We start from the raw sequence: 27,858 nt of genomic DNA on the forward strand, positions 1-27,858 counted from the left end.
TTTAAACTCTTAGGAATTTTTCCTGTGATGCTCGTTTAATTCGTAGAATTGGCATCCTTAGGAATTTTTTCAAATGATCCATTTGTACTATATTTTGGAGAAACATTTCCATCCACTCAAAGCTCTTTGTAGAATTTCTTTGTTTTTCCTATGCTATCAAACATTCTTTCAAATCCTATAGAATACTATGGGACATGTCACCTTATTCCTGCATTTTTTCTATTCCTTCAATTTGACAATCCTGTGAATCAAAGAGGCCCTTGCAGTTGGGCATGACCTCTTTCAGGGATCGGACAATTAGGACACGACGGCTTGTATTAATGGCAACCGGACCAGCTGGTTGTGCCGTGGGCCCATGGAGCTCTGCCTGCCTCGCTGGACCCGGAGCTGCAACCGACCACGCCATAGCTGCTACCGTTGAAGCTTTTTTCATACCTGCTTGTAGCTCTCGTCAACGCTCATTGCAGCTTTCGTCGTCGCCCCATAGCTCTCACCAACGCTCGTGTTTTGAAAGTTTCATGGCGGAAGCTTTTTTCCACACCGGATGAAGCTTTTCTGCCATGGTTGAAGCTTTTTCCCATTCCAATCGGAACTTTTTTTCACATCGGTTGAAGCTTTTCTCGACGCCGATTGAAGCATTTTTTCCATGTCTGAAGCTTTTTCTTCTACGCCAGTTGTAACTTTTTTCATGGTTGAAGCTTTTTCTGATGCCATTTAAAAATTATGACGCAACTGCTTCCGGTTGCATTGAGGGGGCTTCTACCGGAAAACGTTCGATTAGCCATTGTGAAGCTATGTGCATTTCTCAATGCAATCTCTCAGAAGGTAATCGATCCAGAAATCATACCAAGGTTAGAGAATGATTTGGTGCAATGTCTTGTCAGTTTCGAGTTGGTGTTCCCACCATCCTTCTTCAACATCATGACACACGTCCTAGTTCACCTATGCGAAGAGATTAACGTTTTGGGTCCTGTATTTCTACAATATGTTCCCCTTTGAGAGGTTCATGGGAGTCTTAAAGAAATATGTTCATAACCGTGCTAGGCCAGAAGGAAGCATCTCCAAGGGCCATGAAAATGAGGAGGTCATTGAGTTTTGTATTGACTTTATTCCTGACCTTAAGCCGATTGGTATTCCTGAATCGCGGCATAAGGGCAGAGTGGATGGAAAAGGCACGCTAGTTGGGGAACAAATAATATGTATGGACGGACATTCTCTCACTGAAGCACACTACATAGTTCTATAGAATTTCGCCTTGGTGGCTCTGTATATGGATGAACACAAGAATTTGCTACGCTCCAAACACCCGGAGCGGTCTGATGACTGGATTACACGTGAACAAACCAGGAGTTTCGTCAGCTGGTTGCAGACACGTACCATGCATGACACCTCTATTGAAGATGACATGTACTTGCTGTCCCAGTTACCATCTTCGAATATAATGACTTTCAAAGGGTACCAGATAAATGGTAATACATTTTACACGATCGCCCAAGATAAGAAGAGCACCAATTAAAACAGTGGTGTCCGCTTTGATGCAGAAACCAAGACAGGAAAGGAAACGTATTATGGTTATATACAGGACATATGGGAACTTGACTATCGACGTGGTTTGAAGGTCCCTTTGTTTCGGTGCAAATGGGTCAATATGACACGAGGCGGGGTAAGGGGTAACGGAAGACCCGCAGTACGGAATGACAATAGTGGATCTCAACAATCTTGCGTATGCAGACGAACCATTCATCCTAGCCAATGATGTGGCACAGGTTTTCTATGTGAAGGACATGTCTACCAAGCCAAGAAAAAAGAAAAGATAAGGAAGCGAATGCATCGTACGATGAGCCAAAGCGGCACATAGTTCTTTCTGGGAAGAGAAACATCATGGGAGTGGATGACAAGACAGACATGTCAGAAGATTATGAAAAGTTTGATGAAATTGCTCCATTCACAGTGAATATTGACCCGAGCATCCCGCTAAATGATGAAGATTTTCCATGGTTACGGCGCAAAAGGACACACGCGAAGAAAAAGTTTCACACCCAAAGATCTAGGATGTGATCGGCTTCACTATCATCACTTTCTTCTGTATTTCACACCCAGGAGGGAATCTCTGTAATAGTTAGGGTAATTATGTGTTTTGGCATTTGAAACGCGAAGAAATTTTATGTGCAAACAAATTCTTTCATGCCTTTACTGATTTTTAAAGTTAAGTTATTCACAAACTAGTGATTCACACTAATTTCAAATAATTCAAAATTTAAACTATTCAAATTTAAAAACTACGGGCACTAACAGAAAGTTTGTAATTTTTTGTACCTAAAGCAAAAATATTCACAAAGAAACTCTAAATACACAAAAAAACAACTCAAAAATAAATAAAGCAAAAAAATAAAAAAGCCCGCCTACTGGGCCAGAGCGGCCTGCATACGACTAGAAACCCAACCTGTTGTTGGGCCAGGATGCAGGCCCGCAAAGGCCCAGTAGACCCACAGGGCAGCACAAAACATGTAGGCCCAGTAGGCCTGCTTTGGAGAGGAGCTCGAGAGAGCTACCGCACGGGGGTTTATAAACCAGTGTGGACGCCCCTCGGCTAGCGAGGTGGGACTAAACTTGTCGCACATCACCTTGCCAGCGCACCCCTTTAGTACCGGGTGGTGGCTCCAACCGGTACTAAAGGCCCCCCTTTAGTACCGGTTGGAGCCACCACCCGATACTAAAGGGTGTGCGGTTCCCGCCGCTTGGCCTGGCCAAAACAGGCCTTTAGTACCGGTTGGTGGCTCCAACAGGTACTAAAGGTCCATCCTATATAACTAAACACTTCAAAATTTTCAGTTTCTCATCTGCTTCTTCTCCTCTGCCCCGTCGTCCGCCGCCCCCGGCCGTCTCCATATCCCTCGTCGCCGCCCCCATCGCCGCCCCGTCCCCGGCCGTCGTCGCCGCCCCGTCGTCCCCGTCCCCGTCGTCACTGCCGTGTCGTCCCGGCCCGTCCCGCGTCGTCCCCGTCCCCGTCATCGCCGCCCCGTCCCCGTCGTCGCCGCCCTGGCCCAGTCCCCGTCGTCGCCATCCCCGTCGTCGCCGCGCCCGTCGCCGTCCCCGTCGCCGCCCCCCATCGCCTCTCGCCTCGCCGGTGAGCACACACACATACATTTTTCTTTTTTTAGTTATAGAAATAGTTAGTTATATAGCATTGTTAGAAATGTTATAGAAAAGTTAGAATTGTTAGGAATTTTTTCTATTTTTTAGTTATAGAAATAGTTATAAAAAAGTTAGAAATTTTTCTTTTTTTAGTTATAGAAATAGTTAGTTATATAGCATTGTTAGAAATGTTATAGAAAAGATAGAATTGTTAGGAATTTTTTCTGTTTTTTAGTTATAGAAATAGTTATAAAAAAGTTAGAAATTTTTCTTTTTTTTAGTTATAGAAATATTAGAAATGTTATACAAATGTTAGTTATATATATAGAAATGTTATATTTTTTTTTTCTGTTTTTTAGTTATAGAAATATTAGAAATGTTATAGAAATGTTAGTTATATAGCATTGTTAGAAATGTTATAGGAATGTTAGTTATATAGAAATGTTAGAAATTTTAGTTATCAAAATCCAATCATTAAAAAATGTTACTTTTTGCGGGCATATAGCTAGTATTTGTTCTCGACGATGCCCGGCCTGCATCCTCGCCGTTGACCCGTCCGCGACGACGTCCGGCTGGCCGTGAAGAACACGAGGCATGGGCGCTATTCCGTGGTATGAGGGGTTTTCGGACTGGAACGCCGACTACAGAACCCGTGCGAGAAAGAAGATTGCGGAGGAGAAGAAGAGGAAGATGGAGGAGGAGCAGAGGAAGCTAGACTATGAACGCCTTCAAGGCCTAGAATCAGCGCACGCGGACTTGGCAATCAAATTCCAGCGGCAGCAGGAGCAGATCGACTCACTTAGCCAGCAAAGGGGGTCTCAGCAGCTAGCGGATGATCCACCAATGGATAGCACCGTCCCATCCATGCAGAGAAGCAGCGCGGGTTCCGCCCCGAGCGACGCATTGCTGGATAGCTACCCAGTGGATGACATCATGGAGAACACTAACTGCGAGCTACACTTCAAAATGAAGAACATATCCATGAAGGTGGCAGACGCCCTTGCTTTTACAAATCCCACCGAGGCAACCTTCCATTGCAACCCGATTCCAGCGGGCTATGCTCGTGTCTTGGTTGATGAGGTGGTGGACCAATATTCGGGGCTAGAGCTTGACATTCCTGGAGGTGACGATGAGCACACACTAGGAGAGGCTAACCATCGTATCATCCTATGGAGAAAGGATTGCATCATCTTTCGAAGGCCACCGACACCGCGTCATCCGACTCCTCGTCGCAGTCCGCCACCGAGTCAGCAGACTCCCGCTCCTCCAAGTCCACCAACGCGTCAGGCCACTCCTCCTCCAAGTCCGGCACAGCTTCAGGCCACTCCTCCTCCAAGTCCGGCAAAGCGTCAGGCCACTCCTCCTCCAAGTCCGGCACAGCTTCAGGCCACTCCTCCTCCAAGTCCGGCACAGCTTCAGGCCACTCCTCCTCCTCCAACTCAGCCACGTCAGCCGTCTTTGCCGCCTCAGCAATCACGGAAAAGAGCCGCCTCAGCTATGGTGCGTAGCAGTACAAGTCGAGGTAGTACTGCAGGTACATGCGGAGGCAAGCGATTTCAATATGGTCCAAGCCTCGCGCCTCTTCAGCAGAGGCCTTACGACAAGTCCGAGAAGGAAAACGTAGCCATATCGAAGGCCGAGGTGGAAGCCCATTTTGCACCGAAACCGCCACCGCCGCCAAGGGAGAAAGTGCCTGTAGAAAAGATTGAGCACTTCATTCGTATGGCTAGACCACCAGCTCCCAAGCCTGTTTACACAGACTATGAGCGCCACCTCAGGAAGTTAAATCGAGCACGTCTACAGAAAGAGGCGAGCTCGAGCTCGAGCAAATCAGCTGGCAAAAGGAGCGGTAAAACCGTTCCCCAGCTGGGAGAACAGGCGGCGCAATCAATCCCCCCGCTTGCTGTGCCAACAACACATGACAGTAGGCGCGTCCAATATTATTGTGGGCAAACCGTTAATGTTCTCGGGGTGGGCGATGTGATAATAACCGAGGAGCATATTGCGCAGGCTGAATCGATCGGGATCACTGTTGGACAACTCCTCGATATCGAGCCCATGTCTCCGACTAGAGAGGAGAAAATAAAACGGAAATATGCCCGGGGCCAACCTTTGGTCGAGCCAGAGGAGGTCAATAAGCTCCCAACGAGAATGTATGAATTGCATCAATGGTACATGGACATTACCAAGATTTCTAATCGAGAGTCCCTCATGGTGAATGTCAACGAGGAGCATTACTACCATAAGAAAGATGTGACCGTTGAGTATTCATAACTATTTCAGCTATACAATAAAGACGCACTCGACAAATCTATCGTCAGTTGCTATTGTCTGTAAGTGATTTCTTTCTGTAATTTAAGTCTCAAACTAGCTGTAGTGATCATTTTGATCAATCATTACCTGTAATTATCCTCACTATATTCTTTTCTGTGGTATTATGCAGGATGAAGATTTATGAAATAAAAAAAGATGGACGCTATGGCATTGGGTTCGTTGACCCAAATACCATTAATGAATACACATGGAAAATAGATCCATATCACGAAGAATGTGTAGAGGAAAGCATGCTACAGTTCTTCAAGGAACTCAAATACAATGAAGATATACTACTTCCTTACAACTTCCAGTGAGTCACACTGTCTTGTACTACAAATTCTGTTTTTCCCTACTAGCTATAGCTACATGTTTTTGCTTACATATGCCCGCTTAATTAAGACATGCAAACGTGTGTGCATGCAGATTTTATTGAATCTTGTTAATCATTAAAGTTGATGAAGGAACAGTTGAAGTACTACACTCGCTACTTAAGAAAGCAAGTGACTACACCATCGTGAAGGGGATAGTCAACAGGTAATTTCAATCATTATTAACTATATCTCGACCTATTTAATTAGTTCGTCATTTCCTGATAACAACTATTTAATAACCCATTTATTTATTTTCTTTGTCGGCGGGGCAGGGCTTGGGCAAAGTTCATCAGGGCCACTCCAGGCGCATGGAAACAAAATCTGAAATGGTATCGACCCAAGGTAAGTAATTAAGTAGTACTAGCTAGCTGCCATCTCTTTAATTATCATGCTTGATTAATTATTATCCGATCAAATTCCATTCTCGTAAAGGCCCTGAAGCAGGCGCCGGGGAATAATCTATGTGCATACTACGTTTGCGAGAACATTCGCATGACGGCGTCCGAAAGGAGCAAATCTCAAAGACAGGAGTGGGTACGATATCGATTGTCAGAACACTATTCACAATTTTTACACCATTATCGATATCTAGTCACACAACTAATACACATGCATATTGATCTCCTTCTTAACAGTCCAAAGAGGTGCGGGACAAGCTCCTAGCACAGGACCGCATAGAAGCAATTCAAGAGAAAATAGCGGGATTTTTGCTCGACCAGGTCATAGATCCCAAAGGAGAATACTATTACCCGCTGCCGCCCCCATGAACCACTTCCAATTGTTATCGTGCTCCGAAGGCACCAATTAGCTAGGCTAATGCCACTGGCTCCGGAGGCATCAATTAGGAGAAATTGTATATATATATATGTGTGTATATATGTGTGTGTGTGTGTATATTATGATCGGTTTTATTAGAAATTCTATTTATATATATGCATAACGTGTACAATATGTAGTATCGTAAAATACCAGCAAACGAAAAATAATTAAATGGAAAACACAAAATTAAATGAAAAAGAAATCATAAACCCCAACCCCCCCCCCCCCACCCCAACATTTTAATACCGGTTGATGACACCAACCGGTACTAAAAGGCTCCCTGCCCCCGAAGCTGGCTCGTGCCACGTGGTTGCCCTTTAGTGCCTACATTTTAGCGCCGGTTACCAAACTGGCACTAAAGGGGCTTACGAACCGGTGCTATTGCCTGGTTCTGCACTAGTGAATATTTGTTTTTTCAGGGGTATGTGAATGAATATTCGAAACAAGTAGTTGTGCGTCCGTCAATGCATGCATGTATAAGATAAGGTGTTTTTCCCTAACCTAGCCGCCGCCACGTGAAGGCGGCTAGGGAAGCGATCCTCTACCTCCGATCAATACCGACCAGGGCTGGCCCCCTCTCCCTCCAACTGTTGCTCCGATGGCCGGAGGGGGGGCATTCCGCAGCTCTATAGTTAGGGTTTGGTTTTGTAGGTCGTGGTGTGTCATTTGGATGGTGGGAGCGGTGTTCAGACGAATAACTCTGCCTCAGCTCTACTCCCACACTGACGATGTCCTCCATGTTGTACTCTGATCCAACACCGAATTTCAGAAGTGTCTCCCCAAATTGTTCTTCATATACATATTTTCTCGTTTTGTAGCTGAGACGTGTATTTGAAGAAAAGGCTCGTTGGGTACATCCATGTTGCTGAGCACCCCCCATATTGCACTCGGCAAAGCCCTTGTCGAGTATCCGGCAAACGACGTACTCGAATGCCTGATGGAAATATACATTACGTGAGCAACTATATAAGTTTCAGGGGATTGCCTTTGCATCGATCGGAATTGAAGTGCGATTTACTACTTGTTGCAATACCGGTTAGTAGAGCATCATGTCTACTTCACTCACTTCCGCACGCGCACACACACTGCACGTACGAGCTAGCTCCAATTATCCAAGGCCTGCCTCAACCATGACCCCTCCACGTGCTCAAGGCCTTGGACGACACAAAGGCCGACGTCAAGGGTCTTGTCGCCGCTGCCGGTGTGGACATGATATATCCCCACCATTTTTCACCATCCACCCGAGTCCGGACAAAATTACTGTTCTGACCTATAGAGCTAACTAAATCTCGATTTGACCTCGTTTCAAAATAAATTTCGTTTCTGACCTTTTTCGGTGACGCCAAGATCCCTGGCGTCTGGCCCCTGGCCCGCACTGCCCGCGTGCCCGTTGACCTGCTGACGTGGCAAAGGGGCCAGACGCCAGGGACCCTGGCGTCTGGCCCTGGTAACAGAATAACCCTTGGGGAAAGTGTGTGGGACCCACCCCACACACTTTCCCCAATCCACAACCCGAGCTTGAAGAACACTTGGAGCTCTCACACTCTCTCCTATCCCTCAAGCTCCCCCTCAAATCCTCTCCAAAAGGTACATCCCTTAGGTGGATCTTTCCATCACTTTGTTGCTCTTGTTAATCTCCCCCAAATCATCCAATTATTTTTTGTCAAATCTTGTTATTTTGGTTGCATTTTATACATGTTGGTGGAACCCTAGTTCATGTTTTCTCCCTTATGTTAGTGTGAATGGCTTGATTAACTTTGATAATATAGTGCTATGCATGGTGTGTAGTAGGAATATATGCTTGTTGAGTAGAAAGATTGGGGGTTAGGGTTAGTTAGTGATTAGGGTTAACTTTGCTTAGTGTGTGTTAATTAGTGATACTTTTGTGGACATCACCAATAATTTAGTCTTGATATGATTTGGATAGAATTAGATGTATTTGGATAAACACACCAATTCTCATTGAAGTCTTAAATCCATTCATGTTATTTTTAGATGGAGAGACTTGTTAATGTTCATTACATGGACAAGGAGGCATTCTTGAGTAACAATGCCGACACGGGTGAGGAACCATTGGTTTTTGATACAAGCCCTAGCTATGAGGATGTTGTTGCAAAAGTGAGACAAGTCTTAGAGTGGATGGACACCAATGTTGATGTTAAGTTAATAGGAAGGTATGATGTTGGAGTTGGAGCCAAATCTCGCTTGAAAAGTATGCCTATCACCTCGGATTTGCATTGGGATGTATACAAGGAAAAGGTATCCCAATCAGAAGACAAGTCACTTGAATTGTTTGCCACCAAGGTTGAATCTCCTCGGTTTACCATTGATTTGAACCGGCATGTCTCTTCCCCAATGGATGACATGAGCGAGAGGACAATGGTGCCACTTGTTGAGCATAGGGTTGTGGTTGATGCCCCCAATGTTTATCCCCCACCATGTCCCCGTGTACCATCTATCAAAGCAAATGAGGTTGAGTTGTATGCCCCCAATGCTTCTAGCCAACCACCAAATAGCCAAGCAAATGAAGTTGAGGTGATTGCTAGTGACGAAGTAATTCAAGAGGATGAAGATGTTTATGATGACGACGAAGAGCAAGAGGAAGGGTTTCATGGTAATGATGTTGGTGACTTGAATGCGTACATAGCGCAAAAGGACATGGATCGTGACTTGCCTTTTAGGCGTCAATATGCGTATGACTCGGATGACGAGGGTCCAGTTGAACAGTTGGACGAGGATGGATTCACAAAGGAGGAGAACCAAATCCACTTTGAGCTGACGGTCTTACAAAAAAGAACTCACTTGTTTAAAGATCTCAGCCTTGCCCATAAAGCTGTTGTTGACGGTGGAATGAGAATGACGGCGATTGAGCCAACACCATGCCCGGATCCAGGAGAACCAAGGGTGGAGAATGAGGACGAGAATGCTTATTTAAAGAAAGGATTGAAGTTTCTGAGCTTGCCTATGCTGAAGTTTTGGTTGGCTGACTATGCCATTCGAAACCATAGGCCAATTTATGTTGAGCACTCGGACATGAAGTTGCGTTACACCGTGGTGTGTGAGCAAAAGGAATGCACATGGAAGGTTCGTGCAAGAAAGCTTAAAGAAACCGAAGAATGGGTGTTGAAAAGTTGTGATACCACTCATAGATGCAAACCGCCATCGAAACGACTTAGAAAGACACACCGTCAACTCACATCTGAGTATCTCGGATACAAATGGATGAAAGACATAGCCTTTGATCCCACTGTGAAAGTGAGGTTTCTCATGCGGACGGTGAAAAAACAATTTGGTTATGAAGTCAAGTATGGGAAGGCATGGAAGGCAAAGGCAAATGCTATTAGGATGTTGTATGGTGGTTATGAAGAAGCATACAACCAGCTCCCAAGGTTGTTGGCCGCGATTGCACATAGGAACCCGGGCATGTTTCATGTGGTCGAGGATCACGAGGGAGTGTTCCACCGTGCCTTCTGGAGTTATGGACAATGTGTGGAGGCGTTTTAGCATTATCGTCCGGTCTTGTCTATAGATGGCATGTTCTTGACCGGTAGATATAAGGGCACACTAATGGTAGCAGTGGCGCACTCATCAAACGACAACGTGTTGCCGTGTGCATTTGCTTTGGTGCCTTCCGAGCACCAAGACAACTGGGAGTGGTTCATGGGTCATGTTAGGGACAACGTGATTGGGGCTAGGGAGGTATGCATCATATCGGACCGGCATCATGGCATACTCAAGGCAATTGACATTGTTATTCCAGGATTTCCAAAGCTTCACCACAGATGGTGCATGAGGCATTTCGTGGCCAACTTTTACCGGGCATGTAAGAGCAAGGAGCTCAGCAAAGACCTTACCCATGTATGTGTGGCCTTCACCACGCAAGGTTTCGATGCTCGGTACAACAAACTCTTTGCAGCGGTGAACGAAGGGGGAAAAGAGTTCTTAACTAGGAATTTAAGCGAGAAGCACAAGTGGGCACGCGCTCATGACGATGGTGGTTGGCGATATGGCGACATGACGAGCAATCTCGTAGAATGTTTCAACAATGTGTTGAAGGGTGCTCGTGCATTGCCGGTGACTACAATAGTGGAGTACACCTTCTTCAAGCTTAATGAGTACTTTCAGAGGCATTCTGAAGAGACTGCAAAATGGATAGGTGAAAAAAAGGATTATCCAGAAAAGGTTGATGAATGGTTGCAGTTACAAGCAAGAAAGTCTTCACGGCAACAAGTTATCATATTCGATAGACTTGAAATGATCTATCAAATTGATGAGCCAGGTGGCACAACACGAGACGGTAGACAATATGGTGGTGCTGCATTTGAGGTGAAACTGAAGACTCGGTGGTGCCAGTGCGAGAGGCCTAGTAAGTATCATTGGCCATGCTCGCATTTGATAACGGCGGCGAAAGCGAGAAACATACATGTTAATGATGGAAAAACCGTGAGGATGCAAGAGTTCCATGTGGAAGCTACTAGGTTGACATGGGCGCCAAGATTTCACCCTTTCTTGGACCAATCACAGTGGCCTGAGTACCATGGCCCTCATATTAGGCCAGACCCTCTTCTGAAGGTGGAGACGAAGGGTAGAAGGAGAACTAAGAGGTTCAGGGGTGATATGGATGACCTGGCTGGATACACTGGCATGAAACAATTTGGTAGCGGTCATTTCATGGAGGCTCCTGACATTATCAACTGTGGGGTGTGCGGTGAAGGGGGACACAATGAGCGGACATGCAAGAATAAGAAAACCAAAAAAAGAAAAACAAGTCGTGGAGGCGGCACCGATGGTGAACGAGGTGGAAGAGGTGACGGTGGTGGTGGTCGAGGAAGCACAAGTGTTAGAGGTGGTAGTGGTGGTCGTAGAGGGAGCACAAGTGCTAGAGGTGCTAGTGTTCGTAGAGGGAGTACAAGTGCTAGAGGTGGTGGTCGAGCTAGCACAAGTGCTAGAGGTGGTGGTCGAGCTAGCACAAGTGCTAGAGGTGGTGGTCGAGCAGGCACAAGTGCTAGAAGTGGTGGTGGTCGGAGAGGAAGCACAAGTGCTAGAGGTGGTGGTGGTTGTAGAGGAATGGTTGATAATGGATCGGCCTTCGGTTATTTGCTTAATCCAGATGGTTGATCTAATAATAATGGTATATTATTTGTTCATACAATTCCTAGCATTTATTCATTTACTGTATTTACGCATTTACTCTCTTTATGTCTTGTGCTAACAATTGTTCTTTTTGTAGGCATGGCTTCATCCGGTTCCAGGACGAGGCCGGCGTGCGCGGACCAAGAGGACATGCCGAAGACGTGGATGGAGGCCAGTTTGGACAAGGAGAAGGAGAAGGATGTGCCCACACCACCATGTTGGTGTGGTGATGTTTGCAAGCTGAAGGTGTCCACTGACCGCAACAAGTCATGGACAGAAGGTAGAAGATTTTTCGTGTGTCCCAACTATGCACATGATCGTCGAAGGCCAACTAACGCATATGACATACCACCGGTATGTTAGGTGTACATACAAAAAATATCAACAAGTTGTCACTCATATGTCTAACAAAATCATGGTTTATATGTAGTCCCCTCCTCCACTTTGCAAGTACTTCACTTGGATAGATCACGAGGTACCAAAAGATGTCCAAGAGGACCAACGTCGAGATTGGTTACGGAGGCAGCGCCTATTCAAGGAGTCCTATGCACGGGGATTGGAGCGGGAGCGTCGTCAGAAGGAGGCTCGTGAGCGCAAGAAGCGTGAACAAGAGAGGGCACGCAAAGAGAAGGAGGCTCGTCAAGAAGAGAGGGCAAGAAAACTTGCAAGGGCTCGCGATGCACGAGAGGAGGACGAGGCACGTGACAAGAAGGGAAAGTGGCCCCGTACTACTCAGTAGACAAATGGAAAGGCACCGGCGTCGATGATGAACTGTCGAGACTTTGTTTAATGTATGAACTTGTTATTCGAGACCTTGTGTGGTCATGAACTACTTATGTCATTCGAGACATCGTGTGTGAACTTGTTATCCGAGACCTTGTGTGGTCATGAACTACTTATGTGCAAACTATGCTTTGTTCATATTTTTGTTTGATTTCCAATGTTTAAAAATGTGTGCAACAAGTTTAAAAGAGAGCACTTTGCCTAGTTTGCAAATGTGCACACCCAGACGCCAGGGTTCCTGGCGTCTAGGTCCCTATCCAGAGAGCATTTTCCCAGTTTGCAAATGTGCACAACCAGACGCCAGGGTCCCTGGCGTCTGGCTGTGCACTTATGCAAACAGGAAAAAAGCTCTCTGGATAGGGACCCAGACGCTAGGGACCTTGGCGTCTGGGTGTGCACACTTGCAAGATCCTCTCTGGATCGGGCATCAGACAGATCAGACAGGTGTCTGTTTACCTGCGCGAGCAAAACGATCCAGACGCCAGGGACCCTGGCATCTGGGTGTGCACTTATGCAAACATGAAAAAAGCTCTCTGGATAGGGACCCAGACGCCAGGGTCCCTGGCGTCTGGATCGTTTTGCTCGCGCAGGTAAACAGACACCTGTCTGATCTGTCTGATGCCCGATCCAGAGAGCATTTTGCAAGTGTGCATAGCCAGACGCCAAAGACCCTGGCGTCTGGGTCCTTATCCTATCTAGAGAGCAAATATCATGTGGATAAGATTCTTTGGGCCCACCTCTACCCCTCTCATCCATTCATCTCCACCCCACCTCTACCCCTGTCATTCCTTTCATCTCCACTCACTCTCACTCTCACCTCTAGCCCTCTCGTCCACTCACTCTCATCCAGTACCATAACCCCCCTCAAATCTCTCATGAATCGGTTCGTTTTCACCGTTGGATCTTCAGGATTTCGAAACTAGAAGGTAAATCAACTACACCCCCACTTATTGGTTGGTTTCAGGATCTCCAGTATCATAGTTTTGTGTAAACCCTAGTTTGTTTGTTTTCCTCGTGGTTTAATGTATCATAGGTTAGGTACTAAGAGATTTATGTGTTGTATATGGCTAATGGTACTCAGTGGGTGCTTAGCCCTGTTGTTCATGTCCAAGGCTTTTCTCCATGTGTTGTGCAAGTTAGTGAAGTGGACCTCACTTTTGATTGGTTGAAGACTAAATTCATGTTGAAGCAAGGGTTGAAGGAAGAGGATTTTGTGTACTACGTCAGCAGGAAGCAGTCAGATGGCCCCGGAGAAAGAAAACTGGTTGACATAACTGATGATGACAAGATTCAAGAAGTGCTGCAAGAATGGAAATGGAAAAGGGTTATTGACTTGCATTGCTACAGGAAACCGAGTTATATGTGATGTTCATGTCGTTTCAACTATCGTGGACCATCGTGGTCATGAACTACTTATGTCATTCGAGACTATTTGTGTAATTTGAGATTATGTGATGAACTTCTCATTCGAGACTATTTGTGTAATTTGAGATTATGTGATAACTATGCTTGTCATTTGCTATTATGTGAACACTAATGTTTGTCATTCGATACTATAGGTGTTTGCTAGAACAAAATATCTATGTCATTCCATACTATAGGTGTTTGGGTGCTAGAACAAAATATGAACAAAATGAAAAAAGTACTACACCAGGTCCAGACGCCAAGGACCCTGGCGTCTGGGTGCCCTGTTTCTGCTGTCCAGGACTCTGCTTTTGCTTCCAGTCGACCCCAGACGCCAGAGACTGTGGTGTCTGGTCCCCTGACTTGAAACCAGACGTCAAGGACCCTGGCGTCTGGGACCTTGTAGATTATTTTGAACTTGCTGTTTGACACAAGAAGATAGCACATATATATTCATATGATAGGTTCATACAACACAGAAGATAGCACATTTCACACAACTTTCACCATGACAAATGTAAGCATACAAACGACAAGTTTATAGATTTTTCATCACGACAAATTCAAGCATACATAAGACACCAAGTGCATACATATGGTACCAAGTGCATACATAAGACACCAAATTCAAGACAACCTAAGAAGTTTTTAGCACGACACCAAGTTCATGCATACAAACGCCACCTAGTTCATGCACTTCCAAACAAGAAGCTCACTTCCTCCTTCCTCTCTTCACAATGGTTGCAAGTGTAGGCTCCTCCTCTTCGCTAGCCTCCTCCTCCTCCTTGTTGTATGCCTCCTCCTCCGCCTCAATGTTGGCCTTATATCTTTGCATTCCTGTTGGGATAAGCTGATGAGAATACTCCGGACTATGGAATTGTGTATTCCATGTCTTCTTTCTACCTTTCTTGCCTGGTGTCTTAGCTATGGCTTTGCCTTTCCTAGAGCGAGCATTGCCTTGTGTCGGTTGTGTAACCTGTGATGGTTGTGGAGCATCAACATCATACTCATGATCCTCTTGATGTGTTGCATCATACTCATGCTCCTCATCTTGTGTTGGCTCCTTTTGATGTGATGGCTCCTCTTCATGGACCTCCTCCTCCATGTCCTCATCATTCTGGATATAACGCCGTCTATTAGCTCTGGCGCGGGTACCAGGTGCATACACGTCACTGGACTGAGCACCATGGCAAGAAAGCATTGCTGCCATCTTATGGAACCGCTTCTTGAACTTCTGCAACAACACAAAATATGCTATGATATGAGATACAAATAAATAATCCGTGAAAAGAAACTTTTATAATATATTGATCACACCTCCATCGTGCTCCTAAGAGTCCTCTCAGATAATACACCACCAGGTGGATGACTCAGTGCAACATTGGCATCGTTGACGCACAGAAGCAACGATCTGCCCTGCAATTCATGAACAAACCAAACTTATGTATTTGAAAGAAGACAACATGATGCATGCAAGTTTGTTAGAATAGGTCAAACAGACTACCATTTCATCATGCATCGGTGCATAGTCAATGTGAGCCCCTCTGGTGTCTCTCACAGCCGTGTTGAAGGTATGATAACCTTCTGCAGTCTCCGGGTCTTCAGACACCAACTCCGACCACTCCTCGTGAGTCCAACTAGGCTTTAGCTTTAACCGATAATGATCCGCATACCACACTTGATACTTCTGATATGCTGACTGATTGTGAGGTCTATTCTCTGATTGCACTAGTGTGTCTCTTTGATTCCAAAATTCTATCCATGCACGGTGTTTGTTTGCCCAATCCGATATATCCTGATTGTTCCTTTGATCGAACCTACAAATGATGCACGGAACAAAGCGTTAGCAAACATTGACTTATTCAATACTCTACTACATACTCAAGGCATGCTTGCTCACTGATGCAGAGATAGCATTTCCTCCTTGCTCTCCTCAATTGGAATATCTTGTCTTCTTCCAAATTGTCTTGCCACACGGTCTACAAAGTGCCACTCGACTGCGAAGAAGCATATCATTGGGCACCTCGCCCGCCAAAGATGGCTATCACGCGTGCACATCTCATTAAGATCAAAGTCACGATCTTCCACATAAGGCAACCAATATACCTGCAAAACAAAGAGATACATTGTTAGCTACAAGTTTCATTCTTGACTAAATTTTATCTCATCGAACTTCTCAAAACCTGCTCAGCAGTCAAGGTGTCCAGCTCGTTCATATAGCACTTGTATCGCACATGCGAGCTTCCTGTGTAGACTGTCACTTGTTCCTAATAGTAAGCAAGCGTAGGGCGCCGATATGGATCATCATCATGCAACCCGTCATGATTACCCCGTGGGTTTGCCATGAGGGGGTTCTTGAATTCGGGTCGTCCAACCGGGATCCGCTCCCACATCCACACGGATAGGCTCCAAACAAACCCAGACAATGAGGATGTATCTCCCTTCCTCCGACACGCCAAGTCAAGCTGCAATCAAACAAACATGTTAGATATGGAGGCGCATGACAAATGCAAGATAAATGGTTGCAAATATCTCTTACCTGACGATACAAATATGCTAGTGCAGCCGAACCCCAGCTATACTGGGTATCCCAGTTATTGAGTAGCTCCAAGAACATCCAGAGGGCTGAGTTCCCGGTTGCATCTAAGAAGACTACCTTGGTTAGTACATACCAAAGATAGGCCCGCGCGTACTGCTGCACAACCACGTCATTGGCATCCTGAGGGCACGGATTGGTGTTTCCTCTGACCATTTTTAGCCAAGAATGCCTCACTTTCGCGGTATCGGCCTTGCCTTCCTGAGGGCCCTCGGGCTGAACGCCAATTAAATCGGCAGTCCGTTCTCGCCAATTACCCACGCTGACACGACCGGTAACAGCTTGTCCGTTGATAGGAAGGCCGCTTATCATAGCCATGTCCTGTAGGGTCATCGTCATCTCCCCACATGGAAGGTGGAACGAGTGAGTCTCCGGCCTCCAACGATCCACAAGTGCGGTCAGCGCCGCGTGGTTCACCGGCGGAGCGCGTCGCTTAAACTGCAACACGAATGGGAGAAGACCCAATCTTCGAATGAAAGCCTCATACCGCGGGTCGTAATCAAAGTCATCAGCGGAATGACCCCTCATGCGCATAGCAACTACTTGCTGCAAATAAAGTGATGTTTTAATAATCAATACAAGAACACAAATGAGAAACAACGAAAATTGACCCAGTCTTGCTTCTTACCTGTCCATTCTCAATGGCACGAGCACGATGCTCCTTATCCCACTCATCGATTAATCCGTCATACCAAGGACCATCACCATCCGCCATCCTACAAAACAAATCACAAACATCTATGAATACATGAACAATATCAAACAATTTCCTTCTCCAAGTTTATGCCATATGAAAACACCATTCTTCTCAAACATAACCACATCATTTCTTTGTTCTACATATGCACACATATCATCTAGAGTACCAAATTTCACCATCAAATAAATTTCATAATCATCATCGGCCATTCTATCGAACAAATCATGTCACACACAATAATCAAATTTCATCATCTCTTTTGCATAAAAAATTTGCCATCTATATATTCAACTATATTGTCATACCACTTCACATTTTTATCTTCTTCATATGCACACATAATTATTCTCAAACATACCAACATCATCTCAATCAAATAAATTTGTCAAATAATATGGTGTCACATATGCAAATACATATCATCTAGAGTACCAAATTTCACCATATCTTTTGCAAATATAGTATGCCAACAATAGGATTATCTACACATACACACATCATCTATCAAACCAAATATAGTATGCCAAAGTCTATTTTACATACACAAATCATATATTCACCACCCCTCTTAATTCAAAAAAATAATCCTATGGACAACATATACACAAAACAGAATTGATTTTACCTACATGTTCAACTACACATCATCTACTGCCTACCTAATCATCTATCAACTACAAAAAATTTCCTAAAAAAAGAAACCATCTACTCATCTAACATCACCTAGTGTTGAATAATGCATCCAACCAAAGAGGGGAAAACAAAAACAAATTGGAGGGAATGGGGGAGAATACCTCAAAGAAGCTTGGGGGGGTCAGATCTGTGAGTTTGAGGGGTTGATGGAGTAGATCAAGGGGGGTGGTGGTGGGAGGGAGAGAAGGGGCGACGAACTGCCCCCTGTTCGTCGAACCAGACGCCAGAGAAGATGAGATTGGGATGGGTGGGCTGGCCCCGCGGCGTTATCCACTTACCGGGGCCAGACGCCACGGTCCCTGGCGTCTGGCCCCTTTGCCACGTCAGCAGGTCAACGGGCACGCGGGCAGTGCGGGCCAGGGGCCAGACGCCAGGGTACCTGGCGTCTGCTTCGTAACCCAGACGCCATGGACCTTGGCTTCACCGAAAAAGGTCAGAAACAAATTTTTTTTGGAACGAGGTCAAATCAGGATTTTCTTTGCACAATGGGTCAGAACAGTAATTTTGTCCCCCGAGTCCCTTTCCCCTCGAAGACACACCAACTCTTCACCACAACCACCCTCCATCCCGGACGGTCATTGATCTCACTGGCCTCGCGGAGGCGAGCATTAATTGAAGGTCGGCGAGATAAAGGCGGCTGCTGAGACAGACGGTGGGCTTCTTTCGGGTGACGTCGGAGTCGGCCATGTGTCGGGGCGATGCGGGAGGGTCCGAGGCGCCGTCCAAAGGCCGGGAAATATATTATAAGTATTAACGGTTATCGCGAGAGGAGAGAATGTGACGGTTATGGGGAGCTATATATTCCGTCCGGATATGATCGGCGGCGGGGACGGATCTCTTGCGGATGGAGGCGAGGAGGAAGGAAGACAGCAACCACGGCGCACGGTGTTTGATTTGATGGCGTGGATGGTGGTGGTGGCCTAGATCGACGTACAGGGAGGACGGACGAAGTTGGTGCTCAGCGCCAGCAGAGAGGGCTGCCTCATGGAGATGGAGGGAGGTCCACTAACTAGGAGGGGTGAGCCCCATGCCACTTGGAAGACTCGATGGTGTTTCTAACATCATCGAATGACATGTGGAGGTTTGTCTCGGATGTACGACGGATCTCGTGTTCGTTTGGTAAAACTTGGAAGAAGTTTTTATGTGCACACTTTTTATGTGCAACAGCAGTAAGAGAAAATACCGCCCGACAACACCAACGAACAGAGCACTAACAGCGGCAAAATCCACCGCCTTCCTCAAATCGTCCCCCAAACTGACAGTTCGGCGACCTCGCTGCCACGGCCGCCTCTCCCCCTCACCTCGCCACCGACCCCGGTGCTCCTTATTTTCATCGTCGGCCTCCTCCCCGCTGGTCGGCCTGCCTCTTCGTCGCTGGCCTCCCCTCCTCAGGGACGGATTCAAGGGGGGACGAGGGGGGGCGAGACCCCCCCCTGACGATAGCGTTTCCTGTTAATAGCGACTAGTTTTTCCTTGATTTTGGCTAACTGCACGTAGTGTCTGTCTCGTTTCGCCCCCCCTGTGGCCCTGTCCCTCTTTCTATAATGCAACGTGAAGGCCCAGCCCATATACGTCAGACAAAAAAGTAGGCTACTGTAGAAGGGGAAGCCCATTGTAGAAGGCAATGGGGCCAGGTCTGGAACGCACGCACGCCTAGGTCAGATTGTGGCTACGTTGGTGGCAGCTACGGGATCGACGCCTGATCCCCGGTCGCCCGCAACCTCCTCTGCTGCTATTGGGGAACCGTCTAGAGTAGTTCATGATCCATCGACATGGAGCTTCCAATCTTTAGTCCAGAATTGCTGAAGGGGAAATTAAGACCATGCACAGGCCGATCGGCCGGCCGGCCGCAGAGCCGGGCAACTAGGCATGGAAACATGGTTAGATTACTTTCTCTTCTTCTCAATTACTTAGTCGATGGCTGATGTTTTGAGATTAGATTAACTTGTGCCTTTAGAAGTAGAAACGAAGTAGGAGTACAAGATTTGATCTGTATAAACTACAAAAAAAAATATTAACCGTGAGACATGGTTTTGCATTGGCTATCCGTTTCTGTAGTTGAATGATTTAGTTACATCCGAATTGCTTTCAGAATTTGCTTTATGAAAACTTTTGATTGAAATTGAATTTATTCATATCTCGCGCCAATTTTCTTTGCTTGATTATTAGGATGGACATATGGTTCATCAAAATAGGCTATTGTCTCACTAAAATAAATAGGCTACTGTGTCTGTCCATGATCTTATTATAAGTTTACGCACTGAAAGCGAACTCTCAACCCCCCTGTGTCAAAATCCTGGCTCCGTCCCTGCCCCTCCTCCACCAGACGCGTCGCCCGCTCCCGTTTTCAGATGCGGCCCCGAGGCACTTGGCCGCCCCTCTCCTACCGACGGCCGACACCCACATCCACGCGGACGGCCGCCACTCTCCCTCACCGACCCGCGGGCAAAGTATCTCCGGTTTTCGTCCGACCTGAACACCGAGTCACTGACAGAGCCGAGGTCGGGGCTGCGGAGCAGATTTGTTTGGGAAAGTGGAAGGATTGACGATGCGAATAGACAGAGAATCTGGTGAAGTACTAACCACTAACCAGCCGTCTGGAATGTGGAGAGTGCACCATGCATATCCAATATTGTATAATTGAGTGACTTTGACAGTAGCGTGTGATTGCATTGCAGGCAGGCAACTAGTCCAGTGGCCGGTGGTGACTCCCACTCTCCCAGTCTGGCCACAAAATTGTATGACGCAGACTTGATTGAATTGAATGGGCCTGCTTTGCAATAGCATACCGCATAAAGGTATGAAGCATTTGTAGGAATATTGCTTCAGTTTTAATTCGGCAACACTTTGCAGGGTATAGGTAGTATGAGTATAACCAAACTGCAGCTTATTTCCATAATTAGAAAATACTCTTATGAAGCTTCTGTTCCAGAAGATAAATCACCTATTTCTTTTGTTTTTTTTTACTTTGGTGCCTACTTTCATTTTTGTAAACTCAACCTGGCTCATCCTGCCACGGTCTTTAGCTATTTACAAATTTTGCTGTCATATGTTGTTTGAAACTGAAATCTCCAGAGTTTCAGCACATTGTCAAAAAGGAATTTGGTTGAATACTAACCAGCCGGCTGGAATGTTTACGCCTGCTCTGGTACAGACTGCACCGTGCATATACAGCAGAACCAAGTGCCTTCGACTGTACCGTGTGGTTGCAGGCAGGCAGGCAACTAGTCTAGTGGCTGCCTAACTCCCATCACAGTCTGGCCACAAATTTGTATGAATCAGACTTGTTTGAGTGGGTCTCCTTGAACCCCTGATGGACTGGGACTTTGACGGTAGACTCCGCGGGGCTAGTAGTATGGCCAAACATCTCTGGTAGTATGGCTCAGGTACATAGCTAAATACTACTAGTAACATACAGATCTAGTGTGTATGAGTAGAAAATGGACTCGGCCGTGCTTATATCACAAACAAACATGACTGTAGGCAAATATATATTACTTCCAATCATGTCTAGACTTCACTAATCATTGCTTTAACATAATTTGTTTTGATATGGCAGTCCACATGCTCGTATGCATAGGGTATTCACCGGTAGATGGAAAATGGGTGTAATCCTTTATACTACCTCTGTACCAAAATATAAGATGTTTTTGCAGTTCAATTTGAACTACAAAAACGTCTTATATTTTGATACGGAGGGAGTAGATTTTTATGCTCACATCTCATACAACTATAATTTTTTTACTAAGGATCGGTGATGAGAAAGGGGGGTTATGCCTGAAAGTTCATACAAGGGGCATAGTAAACCCCCTGTTCCTCCTTTCTCTCTGTAGATTTATTGTCAACCTGGTTCTTCTGATGTGTGTCGCTAGCAGGACTTTTCTTCCAGGAATCTTTGAGCATAATTGAGTGACTTTGACAGTCAACTAGTCTTGTGGCTGGTAACTCCCATCACAGTGTGGCCACAGAATTGTATGAGCAGACTTCATTGAATGGGTCTTCTTGAAACCCTGAAAGACTGGGACTGGGACTTTGACCATAGACTACATGGGGTTGGCTTAAAGATCTCTGGTAGTATAACTCTAGTGCATATGCTTCCCCAGATATCTAGTTCTTGTTCATCCAAGATGTATCGCACAACCAATCTCTTGGTCACCCTCATCATCCTAAGCATCACTTCATTTTCACAAGTGGTGCATGCACTAGCACTACAACCCCAGTATGCCCATGGCGGTGGCTGCATCCCTGCCGAGAGGGCCGCCTTGCTTGCCTTCCAGAAGGGGATCACAAGTGACGGCGCTGATATCCTCGCCTCGTGGGAAGGGTATGATTGCTGTCGGTGGAGGGGCATCAGCTGCAGCAACCGAACAGGCCATGTCATCAAGCTTCACCTTCGCAATACGTTTCCAGGCCGTGACGCCTATAACTACAATGGGTGTGATGATGCCAATTCATTGTTCGGCAAGATAAGTCCCTCTCTGCTTTCCTTGAAGAATCTAGAGCACATGGATCTTAGCATGAACTGTTTGCTAGGGCCAAATAGCCATATTCCTCAGTTTTTGGGATCCATGGATAACTTGAGATACCTTAACCTCTCTGGCATTCCATTTATCGGTGGAGTTCCTTCTCAGCTTGGTAACTTGTCTAAGTTGCAACATCTTGACCTTGGCGAGGGTTATTCCGGGATGTACTCAGCGGACATCACTTGGTTAACAAAGCTACCCTTGCTGCAGTATCTTAGTATGAGCACAATAAATCTCTCAAGGATAGCTGACTGGCCTCGTCCTTTGAATATGATTCCATCACTAAGAGTTATCAATCTTGCTGGATGCTCACTTGATACTGCAAGTCAATCGCTTCCCTACCTTAACCTCACAAAACTTGAGAAGCTTGATTTGTCCTCGAATAATCTAGGCCACTCAATTGCATCAAGTTGGTTTTGGAAAGTGACGAGCCTCAAATATCTCAGCCTTCGTGCGACTCAGTTATTTGGAAAATTTCCGGATGCACTAGGAAACATGACGTCACTCAAGGTACTTGATTTGGCATTCAACAATCTGAATAAGACTGAAAACCTTCAAAGTCTTCTTAAAAACCTTTGCTGCTTGGAAATCCTCGACCTCTCTAAAAATGTTATGAATGGAAATATAGTGGCGGTGATGGAGGGGTTGCCGGAATGCGCACAGGAAAAGTTGCTAGAGCTGCATTTCAGTGAAAACAATTTCATCGGGACCTTGCCAAATTTTATAGGCGAATTCAGCAGCTTGAGCATGCTTGACCTGTCCAGAAACAACCTTGCTGGACCTGTACCGCCAGGGCTTTGGAATTTGACCCGTCTAGCCATCCTTGATCTCAGCTGGAATCAACTCAACGGGAACGTACCAACTGAAATTTCTTCTCTGAAGAATCTGGTTTCTCTGAGACTAAGCAACAACAGACTTGGTGGTGCAATCACAGAAGGACACTTTGCAAATTTAAAAAGTTTAAAGAAAATAGACTTGTCTTCCAATAATTTGAAGATTGCACTGGATTCAGATTGGCTTTCTCCCTTTAGGCTACAGTCTGGAGATTTTGCATCTTGCCAAATAGGGCCTTTATTTCCAGCTTGGCTTCAGCAGCTGCGGGGAATCGATTCACTTAACATTTCAAACACTGGTTTAGTGGACAAATTTCCTGATTGGTTCTGGTATACATTTTCACGGGCAACTGATCTCGACATCTCTAACAACCAAATAAGTGGCACCTTGCCAGCACATCTGGATGGCATGGCTTTGGAAAAACTGCACCTAGGTTCAAACCGGCTCACCGGGTCAATGCCTTCGTTGCCGGCAAATATTACTTGGTTAGACATCTCCAATAATAACTTTTCAGGAGTAATACCATCCAATTTTGAAGCCTCCCGACTTCAAATCTTGATTGTCTATTCAAATCGAATTGGTGGGTACATTCCCGAATCTATTTGCAAACTGCAACAGTTAGTGTACCTGGATTTGTCAAACAATTTTTTGGAGGGTGAAATTCCTCAATGTTTTGACATCAAAAAACTACAGTTTCTTCTGCTCAGTAACAACAGTTTATCAGGAAAATTCCCAACATTTTTGCAGAACAACACTGCTATGGTGTTTTTGGACCTTGCATGGAATAAGTTGTCTGGAAGATTGCCTACATGGATAGGAGATCTGGGGAAATTAAGATTTGTACTACTGTGCCACAATGCATTTTGTGATAATATTCCGGTCGAAGTAACAAGGCTCAGGAATCTTCAATACTTGGATCTATCAGCCAATAATTTCTCTGGTGCAATACCTTGGCATCTATCAAACCTGACATTTATGAGAAGGATACAAAAGGAATTCATGGGTATATATGACACATATAATGCATCCGCGCGCATTGGCGAGATGGGAGCTGGTCACCTGGGAGAAATATTGCCAGTAGTAACAAAAGGACATCAACTTTTATATGGTGGAGCAATTGTTTATGTTGTGAGCATCGATCTATCAGACAACTCCTTGACCGGTGAAATCCCTACAGACATCACTTCCCTTGCCGAGCTCATGAATTTGAACCTGTCATCGAACAAATTGAGCGGACAAATCCCAAACATGATCGGGGCCATGCGGTCACTGGAATCGCTCGACGTCTCTGAGAACAAGCTCTATGGTGAAATCCCATGGAGCTTGTCAAGCCTGACGTATTTGTCCGCCCTTAACCTGTCCTACAACAATTTGTCCGGAAGGATACCTTCTGGCCCGCAACTTGACACCCTCATCTCGGACAACATATACATTGGCAACAGCGGGCTTTGTGGGCCTCCTCTCAGCAGAAGTTGTTCAAGAAATAATTCTTCCATCATTCATGGTGACGTCGGAAGCAGCAAGCAAGAGCTTGTTCCACTAACCTTTTATTTCGGCCTTGTGCTGGGACTTGTGGTGGGGCTCTGACATGTCGCGTGCCGTCCATGGAGAATGCCATGTGATGATCCGGCGGTGACATCATAGAAGAAGCAAGTATGATAATTATTGCATGTAGTATGTATTAGCATAAATATATCCATGATAAGTTCTTTTCATGATAAACACTTCGGGTGGTTTGAGGGGGCAAAGTACTTGTATTGTAAGACGTGTGGGTATGGACTAATACAGAATCTAGTCGCTTAAATAATGTTGCTTGATGTAATACGTGCTGGTTCAGCAGGTAGGCAGGTACTTGGAGACCTCACTAGGCAAGAAGCCAATCAGGTTAAAGTGACCAGTCATGGGCGTGCCGTCCTTGTTGCCCTGGCTGGCATATCGGGCGAAGGATCGCAGCGCCTTCTTCCTCGTGTCCACCTATATCATCCAGATCCTTTCGTTGTCAGCGTGGACGCCGATGATGAGACGCCGTTGCTCTCTCCTTAGCATGAGGCAGATGGTGTCGGGGTCGTAGCACAAGAACCCGTCGACCGTGTCAGCTTTCGATCGTGTGGGTATTGCAGTTTGCTGAATGTTTCTATTGTCTGCTATTTTGATGTACATGCAATCTCAGAGGCTGCAGATTTTGAAGCGATGATACCTTTGTGTTTGTGATCAGGTCATTGATCCTTTTACAACATTTTGATCCTGACCACCTTCTTCTCTAAGAATATCTGAAATTTATTGATTGCAAACTTATCTTCAGCGAACTGCTACAAATCTGAGCATCTATATAAACGGGAGAGCCAGGCACTAGGTATATACTATTGGGTTTGAGCTCTTGTGAACTCTTGGCTTGGATTATGTTCCGTTTTTATGCGGCTTGCTTGCATAACGTTTACGTACTCCAAAGCCCAAGTTGTGAAGCTGCTCACTATGCTATCTGAGTTGAGCAAACTTCATGTTTAGGGTATTGCCCAGATGATGTTTTCGAAAAAAGGCATTTCAAACATGATCTAACTTTTTTTAGGGGGTCAAACATGATCCAACTTTTTTTTATGAGGGGTACATGATCCAGCTTTTTTTTTTAGAACTACATGATCTAACTATACACCCGCTTGTAGCCTGGCCTCAGGTGCCCCCTAAGGCCTTGTTCGGTTAGGCATGGATTGGAGGGGTTTGAAAGGGATTAAATCCCTTGCAAGTCAAAATCTCCCTCAAACCTCCCCAATCCCCTTCAATCCCTGTGGTGAGGGGATTAAACGAACATGGCCTAAATGGGCCAGTCAAGCGCGGGAGGAGCGCTGGCTCTCCAGGGTACATAATTTTTGTTTTATTTCTTATACATACAATTCTAAAATAGAAAATTATTTGTCTTGAATTTTAACAAAAATTCATCATGAGTTGAAATAATACTTATAGACAGCTAAAAGAGTGTTTGTATAATTAAAAATAAATGTTGGTCGCATTAAAAAAATGTATGTGACTTTTTACAAACGCTCAAGTGTTTCAAAAAAATGTTTGTGGCATTTAAAAAATATATTTATACAACATGAAAACATATTTGTGCAATTCAACAAAACGTTGATGGCATTCAAAAAACTGTATGTGGCATTCTAAAGATGTTCACGTGTTTAAAAAAAATGTTCATCACATTTTAGAAGATGTTTATATTTTTTTAAATGCTCACTCCGGCTCATGTGCGGGGTGCTATTTACTGGATGGTTAATTTGCCACATCCAAATGTGTTCATCCGCTTTGATTTATCTGATGAAAAGTTCACTTCGCCATACATAGAGAATTAGAGATAGAGAAAAGAGAGCCTGCTCACGGAATAGAACTGGTTTCATCAACTTGATGCGTGTCTCATAAAAGTTGGACCCTAATATTTGACCGAACATCAGATCTTAGACTGTCATGTAGCGAACGGTTCGTTCGCTATTGGTGATCCCCCCACACGAACGAAAACGTTCGACGGGAAAACACCACCAGCGCGAACTGGTCCAGCGAGCCAGCCTACACCTTATCTGTTGGTCTTATTGGCTGGGCTTGCTGGACCGATAGAATCATGCGTATATGAGAAGATGAACAACAATAACAAAGCCTTTCCAAACAGTTTGTGCAGGCTAAAGCTGAAACCCATAAAAATCTCGCAACCAACTCATGGTTCTTTGATGATAATCTAGTCCTTCAGATCCCTTTTGATGTACTCCTGTCATCAGTGGCGTAGCTAGGCCCCAGGCTACTATGGCCATGGCCTGGGGCGTGGCTCTATGATCCTTTGTATACTGTAGGTATTTTTGGCACTGTAGCCTTTGTAGGTAATGTAGATACAAGGGCTGGCCTGAGGCGTAGGCCAGCCCTGCCTACGCCACTGCCTGTCATGTCAAGTTTGGTCTACCATGACCTCTCTTGACATTATCAGCACACTTTAGCCATCCGTTATGCATTGGAGCTTCTGAGGGCCTGTACTGAATAAGCCAAAACCATCTCTTGGACAAACTTCTCTTCAATCGGTGCTACCTCAACTCTATCTCGTATATCATCATTCCGGATGCGGTCCTTCCTTTTGTTGTCACCGATCCATCTCAACATGCGCATCTCCGCCACACCTAACTGCTGAACATGTCGCCTTTTAGTCGACCAACACTCATCATCATACAACATTGTGGGCCGAATCACCATCCTATAGAACCTACCTTTTAACTTTTGTGGCACTCTCGTCATAGAAAACACCTGAAACTTGGCGCCACTTAATCCATCCGACTTTGATCCGATGGTTCACATCTTCATCGATATCCCCATCCTTCTGTAGCATTGACCCCAAATATCGAAAGGTGTCCTTCTGAGGCACCATCTATCCATCAAGGCTAACCTCCTCCTCATGTCTAGTACTACTGAAATCGCACCTCATGTACTCGGTTTTAGTTATACTAAGTCTAAAACCTTTCGATTAAGGTTTGTCTCCATAGCTCTAACTTCCTATTAACCCCCGTCCGGCTATCCGCGACTAGC

The 27,858-nt window shown here is 45.4% G+C and overlaps 3 protein-coding genes across 3 annotated transcripts; 2 read left to right on the forward strand and 1 right to left on the reverse strand.

The window, feature by feature from the left end:
• The first annotated feature begins 11,716 nt into the window (after positions 1-11,716).
• LOC147967694 (uncharacterized) lies at positions 11,717-12,624 on the forward strand. The gene is made up of 2 exons (XM_087522510.1): positions 11,717-12,128; positions 12,205-12,624. The coding sequence occupies exons 1-2, from the start codon at positions 11,874-11,876 to the stop codon at positions 12,511-12,513; spliced, it is 564 nt and encodes a 187-aa protein (XP_087378636.1). The 5' UTR covers positions 11,717-11,873; the 3' UTR covers positions 12,514-12,624.
• Positions 12,625-14,673: 2,049 nt separating this feature from the next.
• Positions 14,674-16,177, reverse strand: LOC147967695 (uncharacterized). The gene is made up of 5 exons (XM_087522511.1): positions 16,145-16,177; positions 15,862-16,067; positions 15,466-15,778; positions 15,279-15,377; positions 14,674-15,195 (listed from the first exon to the last, which is right to left on the reverse strand). Exons 1-5 carry the CDS (start codon positions 16,175-16,177, stop codon positions 14,674-14,676), a joined length of 1,173 nt encoding a protein of 390 aa, XP_087378637.1.
• A 5,765-nt stretch (positions 16,178-21,942) lies between these two features.
• On the forward strand, positions 21,943-25,550 carry LOC125507297 (receptor-like protein EIX1). The gene has a single exon (XM_048671922.2). It carries the CDS (start codon positions 21,943-21,945, stop codon positions 24,892-24,894), a length of 2,952 nt encoding a protein of 983 aa, XP_048527879.2. The 3' UTR covers positions 24,895-25,550.
• Positions 25,551-27,858: the final 2,308 nt, after the last annotated feature.

The sequence above is a fragment of the Triticum urartu genome, chromosome 5A, assembly GCF_056163025.1.
Source record: "Triticum urartu cultivar PI428250 chromosome 5A, HENAU_Tu73, whole genome shotgun sequence".
Lineage (NCBI taxonomy): Eukaryota > Viridiplantae > Streptophyta > Magnoliopsida > Poales > Poaceae > Triticum > Triticum urartu.

What these genes read in the sequence shown, in the direction of transcription:
- LOC147967694 (XM_087522510.1), top strand. Translation starts at nt 11,874, where the DNA reads ATGGCTTCATCCGGTTCCAGGACGAGGCCGGCGTGCGCGGACCAAGAG. An exon ending in ACGCATATGACATACCACCG is followed by an intron (nt 12,129 to 12,204) that starts GTATGTTAGGTG and finishes GTTTATATGTAG; the next exon opens with TCCCCTCCTCCACTTTGCAA.
- LOC147967695 (XM_087522511.1), bottom strand. Translation starts at nt 16,177, where the DNA reads ATGAACGAGCTGGACACCTTGACTGCTGAGCAG. An exon ending in CACCGATGCATGATGAAATG is followed by an intron (nt 15,378 to 15,465) that starts GTAGTCTGTTTG and finishes CATGAATTGCAG; the next exon opens with GGCAGATCGTTGCTTCTGTG. An exon ending in CTCTTAGGAGCACGATGGAG is followed by an intron (nt 15,196 to 15,278) that starts GTGTGATCAATA and finishes GTGTTGTTGCAG; the next exon opens with AAGTTCAAGAAGCGGTTCCA.
- LOC125507297 (XM_048671922.2), top strand. Translation starts at nt 21,943, where the DNA reads ATGGGTCTTCTTGAAACCCTGAAAGACTGGGACTGGGACTTTGACCAT.